Genomic DNA, 19,867 nt, shown 5'->3' on the forward strand with positions numbered 1-19,867 from the left:
CAGAAAAACAATGGCTTTTAAAAAGATTTATTGAACTATAATTGACATAAATGTACCCACACCATTTTGATTACTGTAGCCCCGTAATAAGGGACATATCTTAACATAATAAAGGCCATACATGATAAGCCCACAGCTAACATCACATTCAATGATGAAAAGGTGAAAGCCTTTCCTCAAAGATGAGGAACAAGACAAAAATGCCCACACTTACTACTTCTATTCCACACAGTACTGGAAGTCCTAGCCAGAGCATTAGGTGAGAAAAAGAAATAAAATGCATCCAGATTGGAAAAGAAGTAAAACTGTCACCATTTTCAGATGACATGATATACGCAGAAAACCCTAAAGACTTAAAAAAAAAAAAAAACAACCTGTTAAAACTAATAAATTCAGTAAAGTTGAAGGATACAGAATACGCAAAGATATGTCGTATCTCTTATATTTATAACAAACTACCAGAAAGAGAAATTAAGAAAACAATCCCATTTACACTTGCATCAAAAAGTGTAAAATATGTAGGAATAAATTTAACCAAACAGGTAAAAAATGGTTTTGAAGATATTGAAAACTACAAGACAGAAATGAAAGAAACTGAAGAATTTATAAATAAATGGAAAGATATTCATGCTCATGGACCAAAAGAATCATTATTGTTAAATTGTCCATACTACCCAAAGCAATCTATAAATGCAATGAAATCACTATTGAAATTCCAATAGCATTTTTCGGAGAAATAGAATACAGAATCCTAAAAATTGTACAGAACTATAAAAATTCCTGAATAGCCAGAGCCATCTTGAGAAAGAACAAAGCTGGAGGATTACACTCCCTGCTTTCAAATGATATTACAAAGCTATGATAATTAAAACACTATGGTACTGGTATAAAATCAGACACACAGATCAATGAAACAGAATTAGAGTGTGGGGAAAGAAACCCACATATACACGGTGAATTAATTTTCTTTTTCTTTTTTTTTTAATTTGAGAGAGAGAGAGAGATTGAGAGAGAGAAAGAGCGTGCATGAGAAGGGAGAGGGTCAGAGTGAGAAGCAGACTCCCTGCTGAGCAGGGAGCCTGATGTGGGACTTGATCCAGGACTCCAGGATCATGACCTGAGCCGAAGGCAGTTGCTTAACCAACTAAGCCACTCAGGAGCCCCGGTCAATTAATTTTCAACAAAGGAGCCAAAAGCATGCGATGGGAAAAGAGCAGTCTCCTGAGTAAATGGTGCTGGGAAAACTGGACAGCTACACACAGAGAATGAACTCCAACCATTATCTTACACCACATACAAAAATTCATCCAAAAATGGATTAAAGCCTTGATGTAAGACTGTGAACTATAAGAAATCCTAGAAGAAAAAAGCAGGTGATAAGCTCTTTGTCACAGGTCTTGGCAATGATTTTTTTTTTTTTAATCTGACACCAAAACCAAAAGGAACAAAAAGCAAAAGTAAGCGGGACTACATCAAACTGAAACACTTCTGCACAGCAGAGGAAACTGACAAAATGAAAACGCAACCTACTGAACAGGAGAAACTAGTTGCAAGTCATGTATCTGGTTAAGCAGCTAACATCCAAAATATATATGAAGAAACTCATAAACTGAATAGAAAAAGCCCACACAATCTGATTTGGAAAATGGGCAGGAGATCTGAATAGCCATTTTTCCAAAGAAGACATACAAATGCCCAACAGGTATGCAAAAAGATGCTCAACACCACTAATCATCAGGGAAATGCAGATAAAACCACAGGATGTCACTCTCACACCAGATAGTGTCAAAAAGAGAGGAGCTAAGTGTTGGCGAGGATGTGGAGAGAAGGGAACCCTTGTGCGCTACCGTTGGGAATGCAAATCGGTGCAGACCCTGTGCAAAACGGTATGGAGGTGCCTCAAAAAATTAAAATGATCCAGCAGTTCCACTTCCGGGTATTTATCCCAAGAAAACAAAAACGCGAACTTGAAAAGCTATCTGCACCCCCGTGTTTACTGCAGTATTATATACAATAGCAAAGACATGGAAACGGCCTCAGTGTCCATCAACGGATGAATGGATAAAGAAAATGTGGTGTGTGTGTGTGCTTGTACATACACACACGCACACAGAGGCACGCAATGGAATGTTATTCAGCCGTTAAAAAAAAATGAAATCTTGCCGCTTAGGACAATGTGTATGGACCCTGAAGGCATTATGTTAAGTGAAATAAGTCAGACAGAAAAAGGCAATTACCATATGATCTCTTTTAGACGGGGGATTCAAAAAACAAAACAAATAAAATGAACTCATAGATAGAGAGAAGAGACTGGTGGTTGCCAGAGGCACGGGGAGATGGGGTGGCAAATGGGTGAAGGTGGCCAAAAGGCAGAAACTCCCAGTTATAAGCTAATATTCTGCAGCTGCAGATATTACCAGTAAGGCTTTTATACAAAATTCACCATGACCAAGAACCGCATATAAAATGAAGTCCACTGACTGAAATGCTTCTAGAATTTCTAATGATATGACTTCCAATTTAATTTAGGTTAGATATAATCCCAAATGGTTTTTCAAATGAAAATAAATCAACAAGAACTTACCACTTTGGCAAGTGAAAAAAAAAACTTCCTAGGTTACACTTAAAAAAAGAAAAAAAAAAGAAGTTGGAACGGATACAATTGTGAGGTTTTTTGAAAGAATCATTAGGAATATAATTTTAAGATAAAACTAGTAATATGTGTGGGTTTTTCATGGATCACAAATAAACAACAAGGTTGGGAACCCGGGTGGCTCAGTGGGTTAAAGCCTCTGCTTTCGGCTTGGGTCATGATCCCAGGGTCCTGGGATCCAGTCCCGCATCAGGCTCTCTGCTCAGTAGGGAGCCTGCTTCCTCCTCTCTGCCTACTTGTGATCTCTGTCAAGTGAATAAATAAAATCTTTAAAAAAATAAAATAAAAAAAAAACAACAAGGTCTATGTAATTATTATACAAAAATGCAGAGCTGTTAAAACTTTTGAGAAAACTAGGAAGGATGATTTCAAACGGTCTGCATCATGGCTGAGCTTGAGAAAGAAACGAAAAAGCTGAAAGGTACAAAACTGGCGGTTCCTCTTCACTCCCCCCACCCCCCACGCCTTCTTAACCCGGACCCCTCCCTTCGGGCTCTCCTTCTACCTCCGCCGCCCTGATCTTCACACGTTGTCCACAGACATTCCTAATACGTACTTCTGATCACCCCTTTGCTCAGAAGACTATTTCCCGAAGAAGTACAAGCCCCTTGAACTTTGCAGGACGTCCCACGCTCACCTTTCCAGCTGGATTTAACTTCACCTTGGCTGGGTCTCACCTGTGCACCTGCCACAAGAGCTCCTCCCTGAAGTGTCCACACTTCCCGGAGTCAGCTCGTGGGCTCGTTCTGTTCCCTCTGGCCAGAATTCCCCTTCCCTTCCCTGCTATCCTCCTCCCTGGCTCGCTCTGCTCTTCTCCAATGCCGTCTCCCCAGAAGATCTTTCCCTCCAGCTGGCTGTCCTCCTGTCCTCTGACACCTCAAGGTACTAAGTGCCTCGAAAGCCACTAGTGTTCCATCTTATGCCAAGTTACTTATCATCTCCCAAGCAGGGCTGTACATGGTCTGAGGCAGAAGCTGCTTCTATTCCTACTCTATCTCTGGAAGCAAGTGGCACAGTGCCTTACGCACTTGAGTACGTAGTGAGTCAAACCATATGAAGTTCTCTCCAAGAAAGTCACTGGAAGGAAAATCCTCTGGGTGTGCAGACAGAAAATTAAAGGGCTGGTATGTTGAGAAAAAAGTCTCAGCACATGCAAAATTTCTACCAATGGCAAGAATATTTACTTTGGTACAACTGAGACCTATAGGCTTTTGTGAGGTCATGATGGGAAAAAAAAAAAAAAAAAGCCACATACAAAACCTCTCTTTCCAGGCAAATAATGAATGAACTAAAGGAGAGTAGCCTTTAAAAAATAAACTCAGTCATTTTCCCCCAAACTGTACAAAGTAATACAAGAAATGCTAACAATTCTGTTACAATGAATTTATAAATAGTCCTAATTATGTAATCAGCCTCAGAAAAAAGCTTAAAATACTTCTGGCTTATATGAATTTACTCCCAAGTAATAGGAAGCCAGGATAAAAATCACTAGCTTTTCCTTAATCACAGGCTCCAAAAATGAATGAATGAATGAATGAATGAATGAATCAGGACTTCATAAGACCTGGTTCAGAGTTCACTATAACCCAGTGCTTCTCAAAGTATTTGTGGGAAAAGGACTAATTTTGAAATACTTCCTATGTCTTGCTGACCAGGACGCTCATAAAATACAATTAAAAATGTTGCAGCAATGTCTAAGGTTTGATACGTGCTTTTCGTACATGTCACAGGCCAGGAACGAACTCGGCAAATGTGCAGTGGTGATCTGCTCTTTCCCTGCGGCCCCACTGAACCCGCTACCAGATGCAGGGGAAGGCAGGAAGCGCACCTACCTTCTGCTGTTGCACCTCAAACACCGCTTCGTGGACGCTGCAAGCAAAAAGTGAGGTAGGCAGATCACTGAAATCCATCATCTCTTCCAAATCATCTTCATTTTCACCAAAAACCATCTCTTCTTCCTCTTCTTGGTCACTGCTACAGAGATCTGACTGGCTATCATTCCAAGATTTCATAGTGTCCCCCAGCATTATCCCCCTAACAGCAGGTCTTCTCCGTTTTTAAAGTCCTAAGGTGTCTACAAGGCATCTGGTGTTAAAAAAAAAAAGAAAAGAAAACAGCATAAAGATAAGATTGTGAAGGCCAAATACTGTTTCAGTCAGTTCTCAAGACAGCAATTCATCAAGGGAAGCAATCTTATTCAGGAAAGATAAACCAGAGTTTTAAATCAATTCATTACAGTCCTCACAAATTCTACATGTTCTACTCTGCTTATGTTCTACTTTGCTTAGCATATTTTATCTTGTATATTTCACTGGCAATGACATATGACCAAAAAAAGGCAAAAAGTTTTCTAGTGGAATTGGGAAAAAAAGGGGGGGCGGGGGCAATACAAAATGAGTGAATCTGTACAGTAGTTTACAAGCAGTAGGAAGGAAAATGTGAACCAGAACTGCCTTCACATATTTGTTTTGGGTTTTTGGTCTACAACACTGAAACTGGCAGCGTTTTGAAACCCACACAATTCATTCACCATCTGCACCATGAAATCTGTCTGCAATGACATGACTTCACCTTTCTTAACCAGTCTGTTCTTTTTGCCTACACTCCCGAAGAATTAAGTTCAACAGAACCAGAAGTTCTATACGAGTAGGTCTTTGTTAATATTAGAAATATTTAGGACGCCTGGGTGGCTCAGTCGGTTAAGGGTCTGACTCTTGATTTCGGTCATGATTTCAGTGAGATCATGGTAAGATCAAGCTCTGCGTCAGGCTCTGTGCTGGGTGTGGAGCCTGCTGAAGATTCTCTCTCTTCCTCTCCCTCTGCCCCCCAGATATAAATAAATTAAACAACAAAAAAGAAATATTTTAAAAAGGCAAAATCGGACACAGACAACAATCAAAGAGATGTCCTTTTTCTGAGCATTTAAAAATTAATAATTTTAACTCCAAGGCACTGAGCTGATAGTGTCCCTTTGTTAAATAATGAAACAGAGTCTGTCTTCTATGGACCTTATGTGCACGTCTGTCTCTTCTGATGAACTCCAAGCACAGTGCCTTGAGCATAATATATTTCAATATGCTGAAATGGAATTTAAGAAATACCAATCAGGCACAGAAAAATTAAGTAGTCGTGATTACTAGTAGTTTAATACTACTTCATTTGTGATCTGCCATGTTATTTCAAAGAACCAAATGCTGTAAAAATATTGCTTATACAGAGTACATGACAGATGTTAATGATAGGCTAAAAACAGCAGAGTTTTTTTTTTCTTTTCATTATTCTACTACGCCCATCAGGAAAGACTAATCCCCAAAAGTAAAATCCTTACTCATTTTAATAAATGTTTTCTGGGGGTGCCTGGGGGGCTCAGTCGGCTAAGCATCAGCCTTCAGCTCAGGTCATGTTCCCAGGGTCCTGGGATCAAGCCCCGCATCAGGCTCCCTGCTCGGTGGGAAGCCTGCTTCTCCCTCTCCCGCTCCCATTCCCCCTGCTTGTGTTCCCTCTCTGGCTGTTACTCTGGGACAAATAAATAAATAAAAATCTTTTAAAAAAGAGACAGAAAATAAAAAAAATTAAATATTTTCTGAATGCCCATTGCATGACAGGTATTATTAGGGATATTAGATGAGTAAGAAATAGTTCTTATCCTCAAGGAGCTCCCACCAAAGCAGAATTTCTTCTCCGCCACAATGCTAACCGCTCCTAAAGGAATTCTGTTCCACGAATTAGCTCCTATACTTTCAATTTCTCCTTCTCCATCCGTTTTCTTTTCCTCGGCGAATACACCTATTTAAGATTCCCCACCCCCACCCACCCAATCTTAAAAAAAAAATAAAAAACAACACCTTTCCTTGTGGATTCTACCTGCCCGTCCATCTACCTCTCCACCTGCCTCTCCTTCACCTTTCCTACCAATTCCCCTTCCGCTGTGTTGTTCCTCAACCATGGTCGCTGGCAAATTGGGTGCCACCGGACTTCTACCACTGTCGTCGGGCTGACATTGCCCTCACGGGCCTGCGTCTGCAGCACCAGGCACTGCTGCCCACCCACTCACCCTGCAAACTGGCGGGGCCTCTGCCTTCCGGGTCCCCCTCCTTCCTGGCGCTCCCTCCTCCCTACCTCTTTGTCGATGGCTCCTTGGTCTCCACCTACCCTCTTGACTTGGGCTCTTTGAGGTTTCATCCCCTTCCTTCCCCCTCCTCTGATTCTTTTTGGGCGGTTTCACCCACACTCCAGCATTTAACCACTTAAGCGCCAGGGCTGCTCAGCTGTGTCTCCTGCTTACCCTAAGGTTCACACACACACACACCCTGCACGGGCCTGAGGCTGCCTCTCACTCTCCACAGTCAACTGTAAGCCGGGAAGGATGTCACCAGGGCAAGAGCAGAATCTGGGGCAATGAAGGGGAGGGGAGAGCTTGGAAAAAGTACACGACCCCAAGAGATTCTGATCTGCTCCTAGCTCTTTCCGGCCTACACACACCGAAAATCACTGGTCTGTATGATTCATAGATCCAGACTCAACCTCCCTCTCCTGAGTTCCAGAATTGTCTTTCTGGCTTTCGATTATACATATCTACCTGGGTAGCAAACAGGTACTGCCATTATTTTAAACATTATACCTCTAATTAGATAACTGTGCCGGAAATCTCCAATCTGGAAGGGGGCCTGGTGGGGGGCAGGGGGGGAGGACGGTATCTCACTGGAGCTTTCGCTGTCATCTTTTCTTTGAGACCAAGCTGTCACTTAGAGTTCATAGCTCTCTGAGCACTTTGTTCACTTCTCTGTTATATACTTATCCACAACTATTTGTTTACAAATCACTCCTAGCTACCAGACTGGCAGCGACTTTGAATCCCGAGTCCCTGGCACAGTTTCTGGCTCACAGTATAGGCTTAATAAGGACTGCTGAGTGAAAGCAGTTAGCACTACGTTTACCCCACTGATATGACAACACAGATGAAGAAAAATTTATTATTTTTTTTTAGATTTAAGTTATTTATGTGAGACAGAGAATCCAAGTGAGGGGGAGGAAGGGACAGAGGGAGAAGCAGACTCCCCACTGAGCAGGGAGCCTGATGCAGGGCTCTATCCTAGGACCCTGGGATTGTGACCCAAGCTGAAGATAGACACTTAGTTGACTGAGCCACCCAGGCGCCCCGGAAAATTTAGTTTCCCCATGGATGTTATGGACAGAATTAAAGATGAACAGAATTTCAGCAGAAAAATGATGGGGTGCATTCCAAGCAAAGCTAACAGTTCATGGACAAAGACAGGACAGACTGGCATGCACAGAGATCTGATGTGGCCACAGAGTACCATATTTGTGGGGTGGCATGACACAGAGTTAAAAAGGGGGCGTGGACCAAGCTCCTTGAAAGTAGATTGACTGATATAAAAACCAGTCAATGTCAGCATGCCAGTGAAGGCCTTCAGGCAGGGAAATGATATAACCAACCCAGTTTAACTTTTAATACCACTAAAAGTAGACTGTCTTTATATCCTATCTCTTAGAGAGGCACTAATATTTTTAATCTTGCCGTACTCTCAATCCATTGAAGAGGTGAAGAAAATACTCTCCCTGGTAATTTGGAGGTTGGAAAGCTGGAGAGCAGTGAATGTCTAGATTTGGAAATATGAGAAAATCAACCAAATTTTGATAAGATTTTTTTTGTTTGTTTCAAGATCCTTCCTCCAACCCCTAAAAAGGGGTAAAAAAAAAAAAAATCAGAGCACAGGAAACAATCTCTCACTTGACTTAAAAAAAAAAAATTCTTAGAATGTTACACCTTCATTTCCTGTTTTCTACCTACACTTCGGGGTAACTTTCTTTTGAAAAAATTTCAAAAAGAAAAGTAAGAATACTACAAGGAATTCCTGTACACTCTTTACCCAGAGTTACCGATTAATTAATTTATGCCCATTTTAAAAATCATTCTATTTCTAAACATATACTTTTTCCCCTGAACCACTGAATGTAAGACAAATGTGCTGTCTTTACTCTTAAGTATTTCACTGTGTAAGAACAAGACCATTTTCTTACACAATCCACAGACACTGGTAATACTGTTACCTAAATCAGAATCTATATTCAAATTTTGTCAGTTATCCAAATAATGTCTTTATGGTTATTTTCTCTTCAAATTTTTTAGGTTATTGTTAAATAATCTGCCTTTTGTCCCAAGAGATTTCTTTTTTTTTTTTTAAGATTTTATTTATTTATTTGACAGAGAGAGATCACAAGCAGGCAGAGAAAGAGGAGGAAGCAGGCTCCCCACTAAGCAGAGAGCCCAATGGGGGGCTCGATCCCAGGACCCCAAGACCATGACCCGAGCCGAAGGCAGAGGCTTAACCCACTGAGCCACCCAAGTGCCCCTGTCCCAAGAAATTTACATAACGTTTATAGTATTGCTACATTTTTTTCACTTATACATTACTGTATATTTGATACAGTAATTTAAAAGACTGGATTTTGGGGTGCCTGGGTGGCTCAGTTGGTTAAGCATCTGACTCTAGATTCGACTGGGATCTCAGGGTCATGAGATCAAGCCCTGTATCAGCTCTGTGTTAGGTGTGGAGCCTGCTTAAGATTCTCTCTCTCTCTCTCTCTCTGCCCCTCCCTGTGCTCTCTCCTTCACTCCCTCTCTAAAATAAATAAATAAATAAATAAAAATAATAATAATTTTAAAAAAAGGATGGATGATGATTTATCATAGTAACTGCAAACAAGTTTGAACAGTCTTTAAGTATATCTCAGGAAGAGTCAGGCTCCATTAGTAATTTTCTAGATTCAAACTCTGGCTCCCCCAGTACTCTATATTAGGCAAATTATTTTGCTTCCCTTCCTGTTTCCTCAACTGTAAAACAGAATTATAAAATAATAACCCTTACCCAATAAGGATGTCAGAAAGATTAAATGCTAAGTGCTCAGAACAATGCTTTGCATACAGTTAGTGCTCAACCATTATTTTTACACAGGCACAATGTACGTCAGGGCATTGTTGGGTTGAAAGGATGCCAAGAATACCAGAACCATCAGTGGGACAGATATTAAAACAATAAAGTGAGAAAAATACATAACCAAATAATTTAATTCCAAGCAACAAAAAGGCTACAAAAGATAAAATGAACACTTTGTATCGTTTCAAGAAAACAGTTCAGTGGCAGATGGACAAAGAAACAGGCTCAGAGCAACCCCTGGCAGTAGTAATAGGGCTCCAGGAAGAACACATTTAAAATTTAAAAACAGACAGCTAGCTGGGGGGGGGGGGGGGGGGAAGGCCACAGTGCCTTTTTATGTTGTAATTCAGTGCCCACAATATCAGAGATCTTATCTTTCAGATGATAGTTCTCTTGCTCAACTTGCTGAAGGCAAACCAGGACATTTTTTTGGATATAGCCTAAGACAACACCATCAACCATTTCATAATTTTCTGACATCATAACTGCAGATGGATTTGAACAGAAAAAGAGAGCTGATCAAAATCAACCAGTGGACATGACAATCTTAGCACATCTGTAAAGAAATCATCCTATAAGGTGACTTCCCTGGTAGTAGCTTGGTTTTATTAAGACAAAGGAGAAAGTTACAAAACTACATTGTTTCTATGTTGTTGGTCCTGGAGTTGTTGCAAACTCTATCCCACTCCAACTATTATAAGATCAAACCTTGGTTTAGCAGAAAAGGCTGAACCAATATCCTCCAGCTTCTGTAAGCAAAGGTCTGTGCTAATCAGGGTTTAGCATCATCTCAGGGCAACTGTAGCTGTGGCTGGCTTCTGGCAAATTGTTTCTTCAAGCAACTATCAAATGAGTGGAAAACTAGTGACCATCTGCTCTACTACAAGCCTTGTGACAAAAGTAATCCATCAAGACAAAACATCGGGCATGTGCATTTGACTTCGTATTTTAAGTTTTGATCAGGAAAAGGTAAGTTCCTCCTCCTCCAGGATTTTTTTAAAATAATTTTTCAAAATAGTACATTTATCAACTTGGTTAACTTTTAAAATGCCTTAGCTAGATGCACTTTATTATTTTTTGATGTATTCAAAATGAGACTGACCAATACTAGAAACAAACAAGTACTCCCTTTCCAGCTCTACACATGCCTGAAAAATAACCTTGCAGTAAGTCATCTGGCTTCTTACTTGTTCTCTCATATATAAAATAAGGACAATACTTATAGATGTTGTTGAACTACTAAATTCTTTTTAAAAACCTCAAAATTAGAATTTGGACTAAATTTCTTTTATCAAAGAAACCCTCAGAATTGTCAATATGGGGGCCCTGAGCTATCATGTAAGTCTCCAACTTCTATTCCCTCCTCATTTACCACTTCTAGGTAGACTTTTACTGCTTTTTAGTAGTTGTGGCAAAAAGAAAAAAAAGAAAAAGAAAAAGAAAGAAAACTGATGCAAAACTAAAGTAGGTGAAAAATCAGATTTCTGTAATTTTTGTTTCAATGACCTATGCCCTCTTTTCACAGATAATTTAGAATCGGTCCTATTATAATCATTGAGCTCCACCAGGAATAGTGGTATTTCTTAGTGTGAGAGACAGAACAGAAGCAAACAGCAGCAAAAGAATAAACTGTGGGATCCTATGAAAATAATAGGTTTTAAAGACCTATTAAAGTAGAGATACAAAAAGCTGATGCTATTTTGCTGTATATAATGCATTTTCCCTCACTGTAACCTCTACATTCTAGAGGGAGAGTGGAGATCACTGTCTGACCCCCACCTTCTGGGGGTTTGGGGGGGGGTCTAAATAATAAATGATATTGAACTTTAGACCTTCTGTTATTTCACAGGCTTCAGCCTAATGGATTTCCAAATCACACTGTTTATCACGATGTTTTGCTTAAGTCTTTCAACCAACAAATCCTCTGGCACCATAAAATATGTGCTTTCATTTGTAACCCCTGACATCCCACATGTTTAAAAGCTTTACAAATGTTACAATTCAATAATGGGGAATATCTCGTTTTCCCTAAAAGCGATGAAATCTCTTCCCACGCCAGGAAAGAAAAGGTCTGCGGAGGCAGTTAAACGTAAAGCTGATGGCATGGCTAAAGAAGGGACACAGTCCTCAAGCCTTTCTTCCTCCATCAGGAATTCCTCAACAACAAAAAGTCCCTGCCAAAAAGTACAAATTTGTGTGAGGCACAAAAATCTATACCCCGCGTCTCCATGTTGCATTTTTTATAATTAAATATATTGAACCAGAGCTAATGAAATAGTCTTAAATTATTCTGAATCCTATGCAATCACAGCTACAAGTCAGTCAGTTGCTTCTCTTACCAAGGAGCACATCAGAGACTTCCATGAAATACAGAGAATTCTATGAGAAGTGTAAATAACGTGGTGTGCTAGGTAATTTTCATTTCGGGGGGGGGGGAGAATATTTCTGGCTTTGAGCAACACACTAAAACATCACTTCAAAGAATCCTGGTTTGCCCCTGAGACACGGGTCTGACCTGCTCCCTACACCAGACTCGTAATCCCTAAAGGAGATGATCAGATTTTGCACGGAAGCTGGAGTGAGGCAGCCTGCAAACAGACCACTGTCACTCTACCGGTCCAGGCAGCAGATGGAAGCAGACAGACAAGTTTCACGAAGTTAGCGAGTTAGTAAAGCGAAGGCTAGTCGTGCATTATCAAGGGGGTGGAGAGGGGCTTCGAACTCCCGGCCATCCCTGTTTTACCAACTGCACCTTTCCTGCCTTAAGGGGCAAAATGGGCCTGTGAGCTATTCAGAGTCGAACTGTTGCGAGGAAACTGCCGGTGGACAGGAGAGAACAATTTTCCTGGTTCTGTTTTCCAAGGCACCACCCCAGAGCTGCCGGAGAAGACGCTGGGCACGAGAGGGGCAGGAGCCTGGACGCGCAGCATTTCTGGGGTCTGGGGCACCGGAACGTCCACCTCTCTCGGGTATCTGCGGACTGCTTCCTTCTATTTTTCTTTCTTTAACTTTCCGCACCCCGCGCCCCCCACGTTCCCCAGTGCTGCCTGCACACGGTGCTGGGAGAAGCCGCGCGCCGGCCCCACCCTGCGAAGGGGACTCACCTGCGCGCTCCGCCGCTGCAGGAAGGAGGGAAGGCGGGCAGGGGCGAGGCCCCGGCGGCCCGACGGGCTACGCGGGAGCCGGGGCGCCGTGAGGAGCGGGGGCCGGGGAGACAGCGGCGGGCTGCAGCCGGGACACAGTCCGCGCGGCTCCGGCCGCCCGCAGCCTCGCCGCCACGCCCTCGACGCTCGCGGGAGCCGCAGCCTCGCCGGGGGCGCGAGCGGCGTCAGGGCCCAGCCGGGCTGCCGGCGTCGCGCGCGCGTCCCCGCTCCGCCCCCTCCCCCGGCGGAGCGCGCGCGGCGCAGGCGCCCGAGGTCGGCGGCCGGCAGGGGCGCGCCGGGCCCGGACGCCAGCAGGAAGCGGCCCCGCCCCTCGCGCGCGGCCTTGGGGGCGGGGGTCCGACCGCGCGCGCGCGCACTTGGAGGGCACAGCTGGGGTTGCTGATTCCCGGGCCGCGGGGCGCCGGGGCTGCTTTGCTGGAGCGGGGCTCTAAGTACCCGACGACAGAGCCTTTGGCGCCCTTTTCGTCTCCCACCGTGGCCAGAAATAGTTTCTCTCCTTCTCCCGTTGGCTCCATGTGTCGGCCGCAAGAGGAGTTAGTGGGAGTATTAGACTATGTGCAGTGCGCCGCGTGCTTGGCGAGCTTTACCTCGTTTAACCTCGCGGTGACCGGCGAACCGGATATTATTAGCCAGCTTTTACAGACGTGCTGGGTTGCCCGAGGAGAGGCGGCGGCTAGATGGGAGCTGAGCTGCAGGTAGCACCGAGTGTGCAGCTCCGCAGCCTGGTCTCTTCCTCGCAGTGGGATTCTGCCTCCGAATCCCGCCTGCCGCAGCCTCCTCCTCCTCCGCCAGCCAGTTCCCCGGTCCCCTCTCCCTTCCCTCTTCTTTCTGTTTTACGAATAGAGCAAGCACCTAAGCTAGTCAATGAGTTGTCCAAAGTTACAGTGGTAGGCCTGGGGCTCTTTGGCCATCATCATCATCATCATCATCATCATCATCATCAGTATTAATATATATCCTTTTTCTTTTATCTTTTTACAAGGCATCTGAGCCAAGCTTGGAAGTGAACCTGTGCCTCTTCCCTTAGCTCACAGAGTGGGAAACAGAGGCAGAGAACAGGAAAGGAATTTGTCTTAAGGATGTGCAACTGGAAGAAAATCAGTTCTGATCACCCACCCCTAGCCCCCTCAGAGGCAAGGTAAAGCAAACCGAAGGTCAAAATCCAGAAGCCAGCGTTGTCAGGCACTCAGCACCCTAGACAGGGGGCAGGAAGAAGGATTAAAGTGTCTGAAATACATCTATCTAATGGCTGTTAGATTCACATTAAGGAGATGGGGTTGGATTATGGTCCCAATCACCCTAACGACTGACCCTGCGCCATCAGAGAGATCACCGGGCCTGGTTCCTGCTCATTGCTTCTGTTGCTGCCGCTTCCAACCCTGCTGCCCCTGCTGGCGACCTTGGCCTAACCAAGTTCTTCCCTTTTATTCATTTCACCAATTTTTATTGAGAGCCACTTCTTTCATCAAAGACACCCGAAGAACTGCAAGAATTTTTCTTCTCTAGATGCCTCTAACCCAGCAACTTGGGCACAAAATTGAATTTTTAGGTGAAATGAGTTTGGGAACTGCTGCATTTTGCAAGGCTGCTTAAGGATCCATGATGCCTGTTAACACAGAAACGGTTCTGGGAGGCCCTCATGTAAAAAGACCCTGCAGCCTTGTTTAACCCAGCGTTCCCCTTGAGGTATTGGGCTGGGCCCTGGGCTGTTAAGCATAATGTCCACACAGATCTACCCCTTCAGGGGCTCACAGATAGAGGAGACAGATGAGCAAATGCACTAATAGAGCATTTGCAAAGTGCTGACAAAGCAGAGGAAGAAGTGAAAAATTCTATTGGGAAAATGGAGGGAAAGATTTGCAGATAAGACAGTATTTGAGGAGGAGTTTTCTAGGCTGAGAATATGGGAAAGGGCATTTCATAGTAACAGCATATTTAGAGACATGTAAATAAGTATAACTTCGTGTCGGTCTTTGGGGATCGGTAGTAAGTATTATTCAAGAGGGTTTGTTTGGTTTTGTTTTGTTTTTGCATGTAGTAAACCCAGGTGGGCTAAGCAGCAAATGGAATTCATTGCTTCATGTAACAGAAAAGGTAGGGATGGGCTCCAGGCAGACGGGATCTGGGGGCTTAAAACTATGACATCAGAACTTAGTCTTTTTTATTTTTTTAAGATTTTATTTTTAAGTCATCTCTACACCCAACATGAGGCTCGAACTCACAACCCCAAGATCAAGAGTCGCCTGCTCCACCGACTGAGCCCACTGGGTACCCCCAGATTCAGTCTTTATTTACCACTTCCTGACTGTTTTCCTTTGTGTTGATTTTTCATTCTCAGGCTGCCTTTCTCCATGAGATGGCAGAATGGCTGCTTACACTTCAAATCACGTTCTTACCGACAGAAAGAGAGCTGATTTTCCTCGCAGCTGTCAACAAAAGTCCTGGGACCGCCTCTTGTTGTTTGGACTTGGGTTACTGGTGCCTCAGTAAACCACTCTCTTGAGAGGGGGGCCTGGGATATTCTGACTGCCCAGGCCTGGGGTCCATCTCACCTCTGCAGCTGAGGTGCGGTGAGTCAGCAGCACTCAGGTCTCCGAGGCTGAGAACTGAGGCAAGGCGGCTTCCTGTGAGAGGGTGTTTTCTGTTGGTCCCTCTAAGTGATGTACTCTCCACCCTTTTCCTTCCTGATTTGTATCTCAGGAGGCCGACCTGCGTAGATGGCTTCAGCAGGTCCCTTCTCCTCCGGCTTCCAGTTGAATTTTTCCAAGAGAAGATGTTAGTAGGAGATCAGAGGGATTGGAGGAAGAGGAAACGAGGGTGTTAGTCTACAGGCCTCTTCCCTGTCTGTCTGTTACAGAGCAGGCACTGGCAATTAGAGAGTCATACTGGTTTGGTAAAGCTATGACAGTATTGCAGACCAGGGATGATAGTACCTTCGACCAGGGTCGCAGGGAAGCATTTGTGAAAAATAGCATGATCCTGACTGTATTCCATTTTTTTTAGATTTTATTTATTTATTTTTTTACTTGAGAGACAGACAGAGAGCACGCTCGAGCACACAGATGGAGACGGGAGCAGAGGGAGAGGGAGAAGCAGACTCCCCGACAAACAGGGAATCCGATGCAGGGCTCAATCCCAGGACCCCGGGATCATGATCTGAGCCGAAGGCAAATGCTTAACCAACCGAGCCACCCAGGCGGCACCCCCCTTCCCTGCCACCACACCACTGTATTCTAAAGGGAAAGTTAACAAAATTTGCTGATGAATCATGTGTAAGTAAGAGCATGTGAGAGGAGTTGAGGATGGAAGCATTTGGAAGACATAGGTCTGGAGCCCAAGGTGAGGTCGGACTGGGCATGGTGATTTGGAAGGGAGGTGTGATGGGTAATTGAAAGCATGCGCTCGGATGAGATGAGAAGAGCGAGTGGACTAGAGGGCAGGAAGAGCAAAGGACAGAATCCAGAACAGCGTCAGGTCTTCACGGGGTAGACAGAGGGTTGCCACCTTTGTATCCATCAGCTAGGTTGTGAGCAACTGGAGAACAAGAATGGAATCTTCTGCATCTTTCCTCTTTTCCATTGTGCCCAGCAAGGTGCTGGGCACACCCCTAAAATAAGTGGTTCTTATGAATGAACTTTACACAGTTTCGCATTTCTAACACTCCCTCCTTCTCCTGCGGTCTGAGTTACAGGCGGAGGAAGAAAAGAGAACCAGAACCTGATCCCTTGTGGCTCAGTTCATTGAAGGCTGTGGCAAAGTGGATAAGCATTTTGCTGTCCCGGAAAACGCAAGCAGAACCTGTTGATTCTTAGCGGCTTAATGCCTGCCTTTCAGGAGAATTTCCAGACAGGCGATTTCATTCCAAATTCTGTGATTCTCCTCTGATTAGATTTAAAAGTCAATACTTTTAAGAAGTCATTATGGAGGTAATAGAAGTAGTCAAAGATCTCTTTCTCACACGCATGCATTGCTGGTGGAAAAAATACAGCCATTCTTGGAAATCGTTTGTCAGTTTAGCAGTCTACATGTACACCTCCCCTAGGACCCAGAAATTCTGCTCCTACTTAGACACTCAAGCGAAATGTAAGTGTAGGTATACACATGCACTGTTCTTAATATCTTTATTCGTAATATCCTCAAACTGGAAATATTCCAAATATCTGTCAAAAGAAGAATGGAGAAACTATGGTATAGTCAAACAAGGAAATAGTACACAGTCATAAAAAGGAATGAACTGGGCGCCTGGGTGGCTCAGTGGGTTAAAGCCTCTGCGTTAGGCTCAGGTCATGATCCCAGGGTCCTGGGATCGAGCCCCACATCGGGCTCTCTGCTCCGTGGGGAGCTTGCGTCCTCCTCTCTCTCTCTGCCTGCCTCTCTGCCTACTTGCAATCTCTGTCTGTCAAATAAATAAATAAAATCTTAAAAAAAAAAAAGGAATGAACTACTGATACCCACAACAACATAAATACATCTCAAAAAAAAAAAATGATTGAGCAAAAGAAACCAGATACCAAAGAGTTGTGGACATCATTCCATTCGTATGATGTTCAAGAGAAGGCAAAACTCATCTCTGGTGGTACAATCAGAATAGTTTCTACTTCTGAGGGGTTGGATTGAGTAGAAAGGGGCATGAGAGCACATTCAGGGCTTATGGGAAAATTCTTTCCGCACTGTACATTCGACACATATTTATTGGATATCTGCCACTTGCCAGGCACTGGTCAGGGCATTGGGAATATAGCAGTGAACAGAACAGGCCAAGGCCCTGCTTTTTTTTTTTTTTTTTTTAAGGCCCTGCTTTTATACAGATCTACCTTGACTCTTTTTGTTGGCTGCACAGCATCAATGCATTCTTTTTTTTTTAACTCCCTTTTTAAAAAAAGACTTTATTTATTTATTTTTAGAGAGAGAGAGGACACAAGCAGGGGGAGCATCGGGCAGAGAGTGAAGCAGGTTCCCCACTTAGCAAGGAGCCCAAGGTGGGACACGATCCTAGGACCCTGGGATCATGACCTGAGCCAAAGGCAGACACTAAACTGACTGAACCACTCAGGCACCCCTCAATGTATTTTAAATAGAAAAAAAAAAGTGGCCTGTCTTTAAATATGGATAATGACAAGACTGAGGAGCTTTCTTCTACCCTTTGAGTTGCTGATGGAAATGTAGCAAAATATAGGGAAAGAGCCTGGGATTTAGGGGGTCAGCTCCACTATTAAATAGTTGTGTGGTCATTGCGCAGGCTCATTAAACCTACTGAACCTTACTTTTCTCGTGTGTCAAATTGCATCGATGATACCTGCTTTGCAGGGTTGTTTTATAAAGTGCCAGACACAGAACAGATGCTCAGTAAATACTAGTTGGTTTAAAATCAGTTTATAATTAAATTTTATTCAAGGCAGCAGTATTTTGCCTCCCTTGCAACTATGTATGACTTAATTTTGTCCAATGAGATATGAGCAAAAAGAAGCTGACTTAGCTGGGAAGAGGTCCGTCTTTGCTCTTCTACCATTTCTCTTTCTTCTAGCCTGCGATGTGAATGTGATGGCTGGAGCCCCAGCAGCCATTTTGGATCAAGAGGTAACCCTGAAGATTGAATGCTGAGATGGTGGATCAAAAAGATGAGGAGCCTGAATCCCTTGTGATACTGGAGCTGCCATGCCAGCCCTGGGTTGCCTATATCTAGACTGCTTTTACTTGGGAGAGAAATATTGTTAGGTGTCTATCGCAGCCAAACCAAATCCCCACTGATATACCCTTTAAGTCATCCCACCATCTAGTCTGTTCTTTGATAAATTCTTAGCTCCTTTAACAATATCTGGTTCTGATACATAGTAAGTGCTCAATAAATGTGGAAGAGAGGAAGGGAGGGAGGAAATAGAGCTGCTTCTGATTATGGGAGAGCTCATAGTGAAAAAGGAAGAGGACTGAAGATAGAAGCCTGCCTGCCAATTCAATTGGTCTCTCTCTCTCTCTTTTCCCTTCCACCCATCAGGCTCATTAACGTGCATCTGGGTTTACTGGATATTCAAATTCCCAGTCTGCCGCACACTCTAGGTCTCCTATGGGATTTGTCTCACAGATGGTACCTTTTACTGAAGAGCCTTAAATTAACCAGCTTCCCTCATAACAGCCTCATTTGTCTCCCGCTCCTGGAAAATCAGTCGTGCCCCCAACAAGAGAGTTGCAACAGGATCCAGTCGCTTATGGGAGGAGTGGACCTTCTTGCTAGCACCACATTCAACATTGGTTGGGCGATGCATCGTGTATATTTTTGATATTTTTAATTTTCCCATTATAAAAATTAGTCTTGCCCTATATAGATAATTTGAAAACAAAGGATAAATACGAAAATCACTCACGACCTCATGGTCTAGGGAGAGCCACTATTCAATATTTTGGTATATTTCCTTCCAATCTCTTTAGTAAGATGAGGTATATCATTAGAATTGTTCAGTTTGGATCTCCCACTTATTTTGCTTCACATTACATTGCAAGTGTTTCTTTGTGTTGTAAGATACTATTCTGAAGTACGTTTTTTGATGGCTATGTAATATTGCATTGTGTATATTCCATTATTCATCTAATTGTTCATTGTCGGAATCAAGTTTTTTTTTAGGATTTTCTCTTCTATAATTAGCTAAACAACAAGTGCCTTTTAAAAAAAGATTTATTTATTTGAGAGAGAGAGAGAGCACGAGTGTGCGCCCATGTGGGGTGGAGGAGCGGCAGAGGGAAAGGGAAAGAGAGAACCATAAGCTGACTCCCTGCTGAGCACAGGGGCTGATGGAAAGCTTGATCCCAGGACCCTGAGATCATGACCTGAGCTGAAATCAAGTCAGCTGTTTGACCAACTAACCCCCCCAGGTGCCCTCAACAAATATATATATAAGTATAATTTATATATAAATATATTGTTACATTTATGATTTTTTTTCCCTTAGCAAATTTCCCAGAAGAGGTTACTAGGCAAAGAGGCATGAACATTTGTAAAACTCTTCTTGGAAATTGACAAAATGCATTTCAACAAGTTGTACAAATCATACACTCCCACATCCTCAGCGTACATCTTACCACATCGTTAATAACATCAT

The 19,867-nt window shown here is 43.3% G+C and overlaps 1 protein-coding gene across 2 annotated transcripts in view; it reads right to left on the minus strand.

The window, feature by feature from the left end:
* RCAN3 (RCAN family member 3) overlaps nt 1-12,985 on the minus strand; it is a gene marked incomplete at its 5' end in the record, with an annotated part of 31,945 nt that extends 18,960 nt beyond the window's left edge. The window contains 2 exons of one of the 2 annotated variants that reach the window (XM_080803043.1): nt 4,486-4,738; nt 12,717-12,985. In XM_080803043.1, coding sequence (XP_080659169.1) covers nt 4,486-4,680 — 195 coding nt within the window. Of the gene's footprint in view, nt 1-4,485; nt 4,739-12,716 lie in introns of those variants that run through there. The other variant, XM_080803044.1, reaches the window with a different exon arrangement.
* Between the last annotated feature and the right edge of the window lie 6,882 nt (nt 12,986-19,867).

The sequence above is a fragment of the Martes martes genome, assembly GCF_963455335.1.
Source record: "Martes martes genome assembly, chromosome: 4".
NCBI classification, from domain to species: Eukaryota; Metazoa; Chordata; class Mammalia; order Carnivora; family Mustelidae; genus Martes; species Martes martes.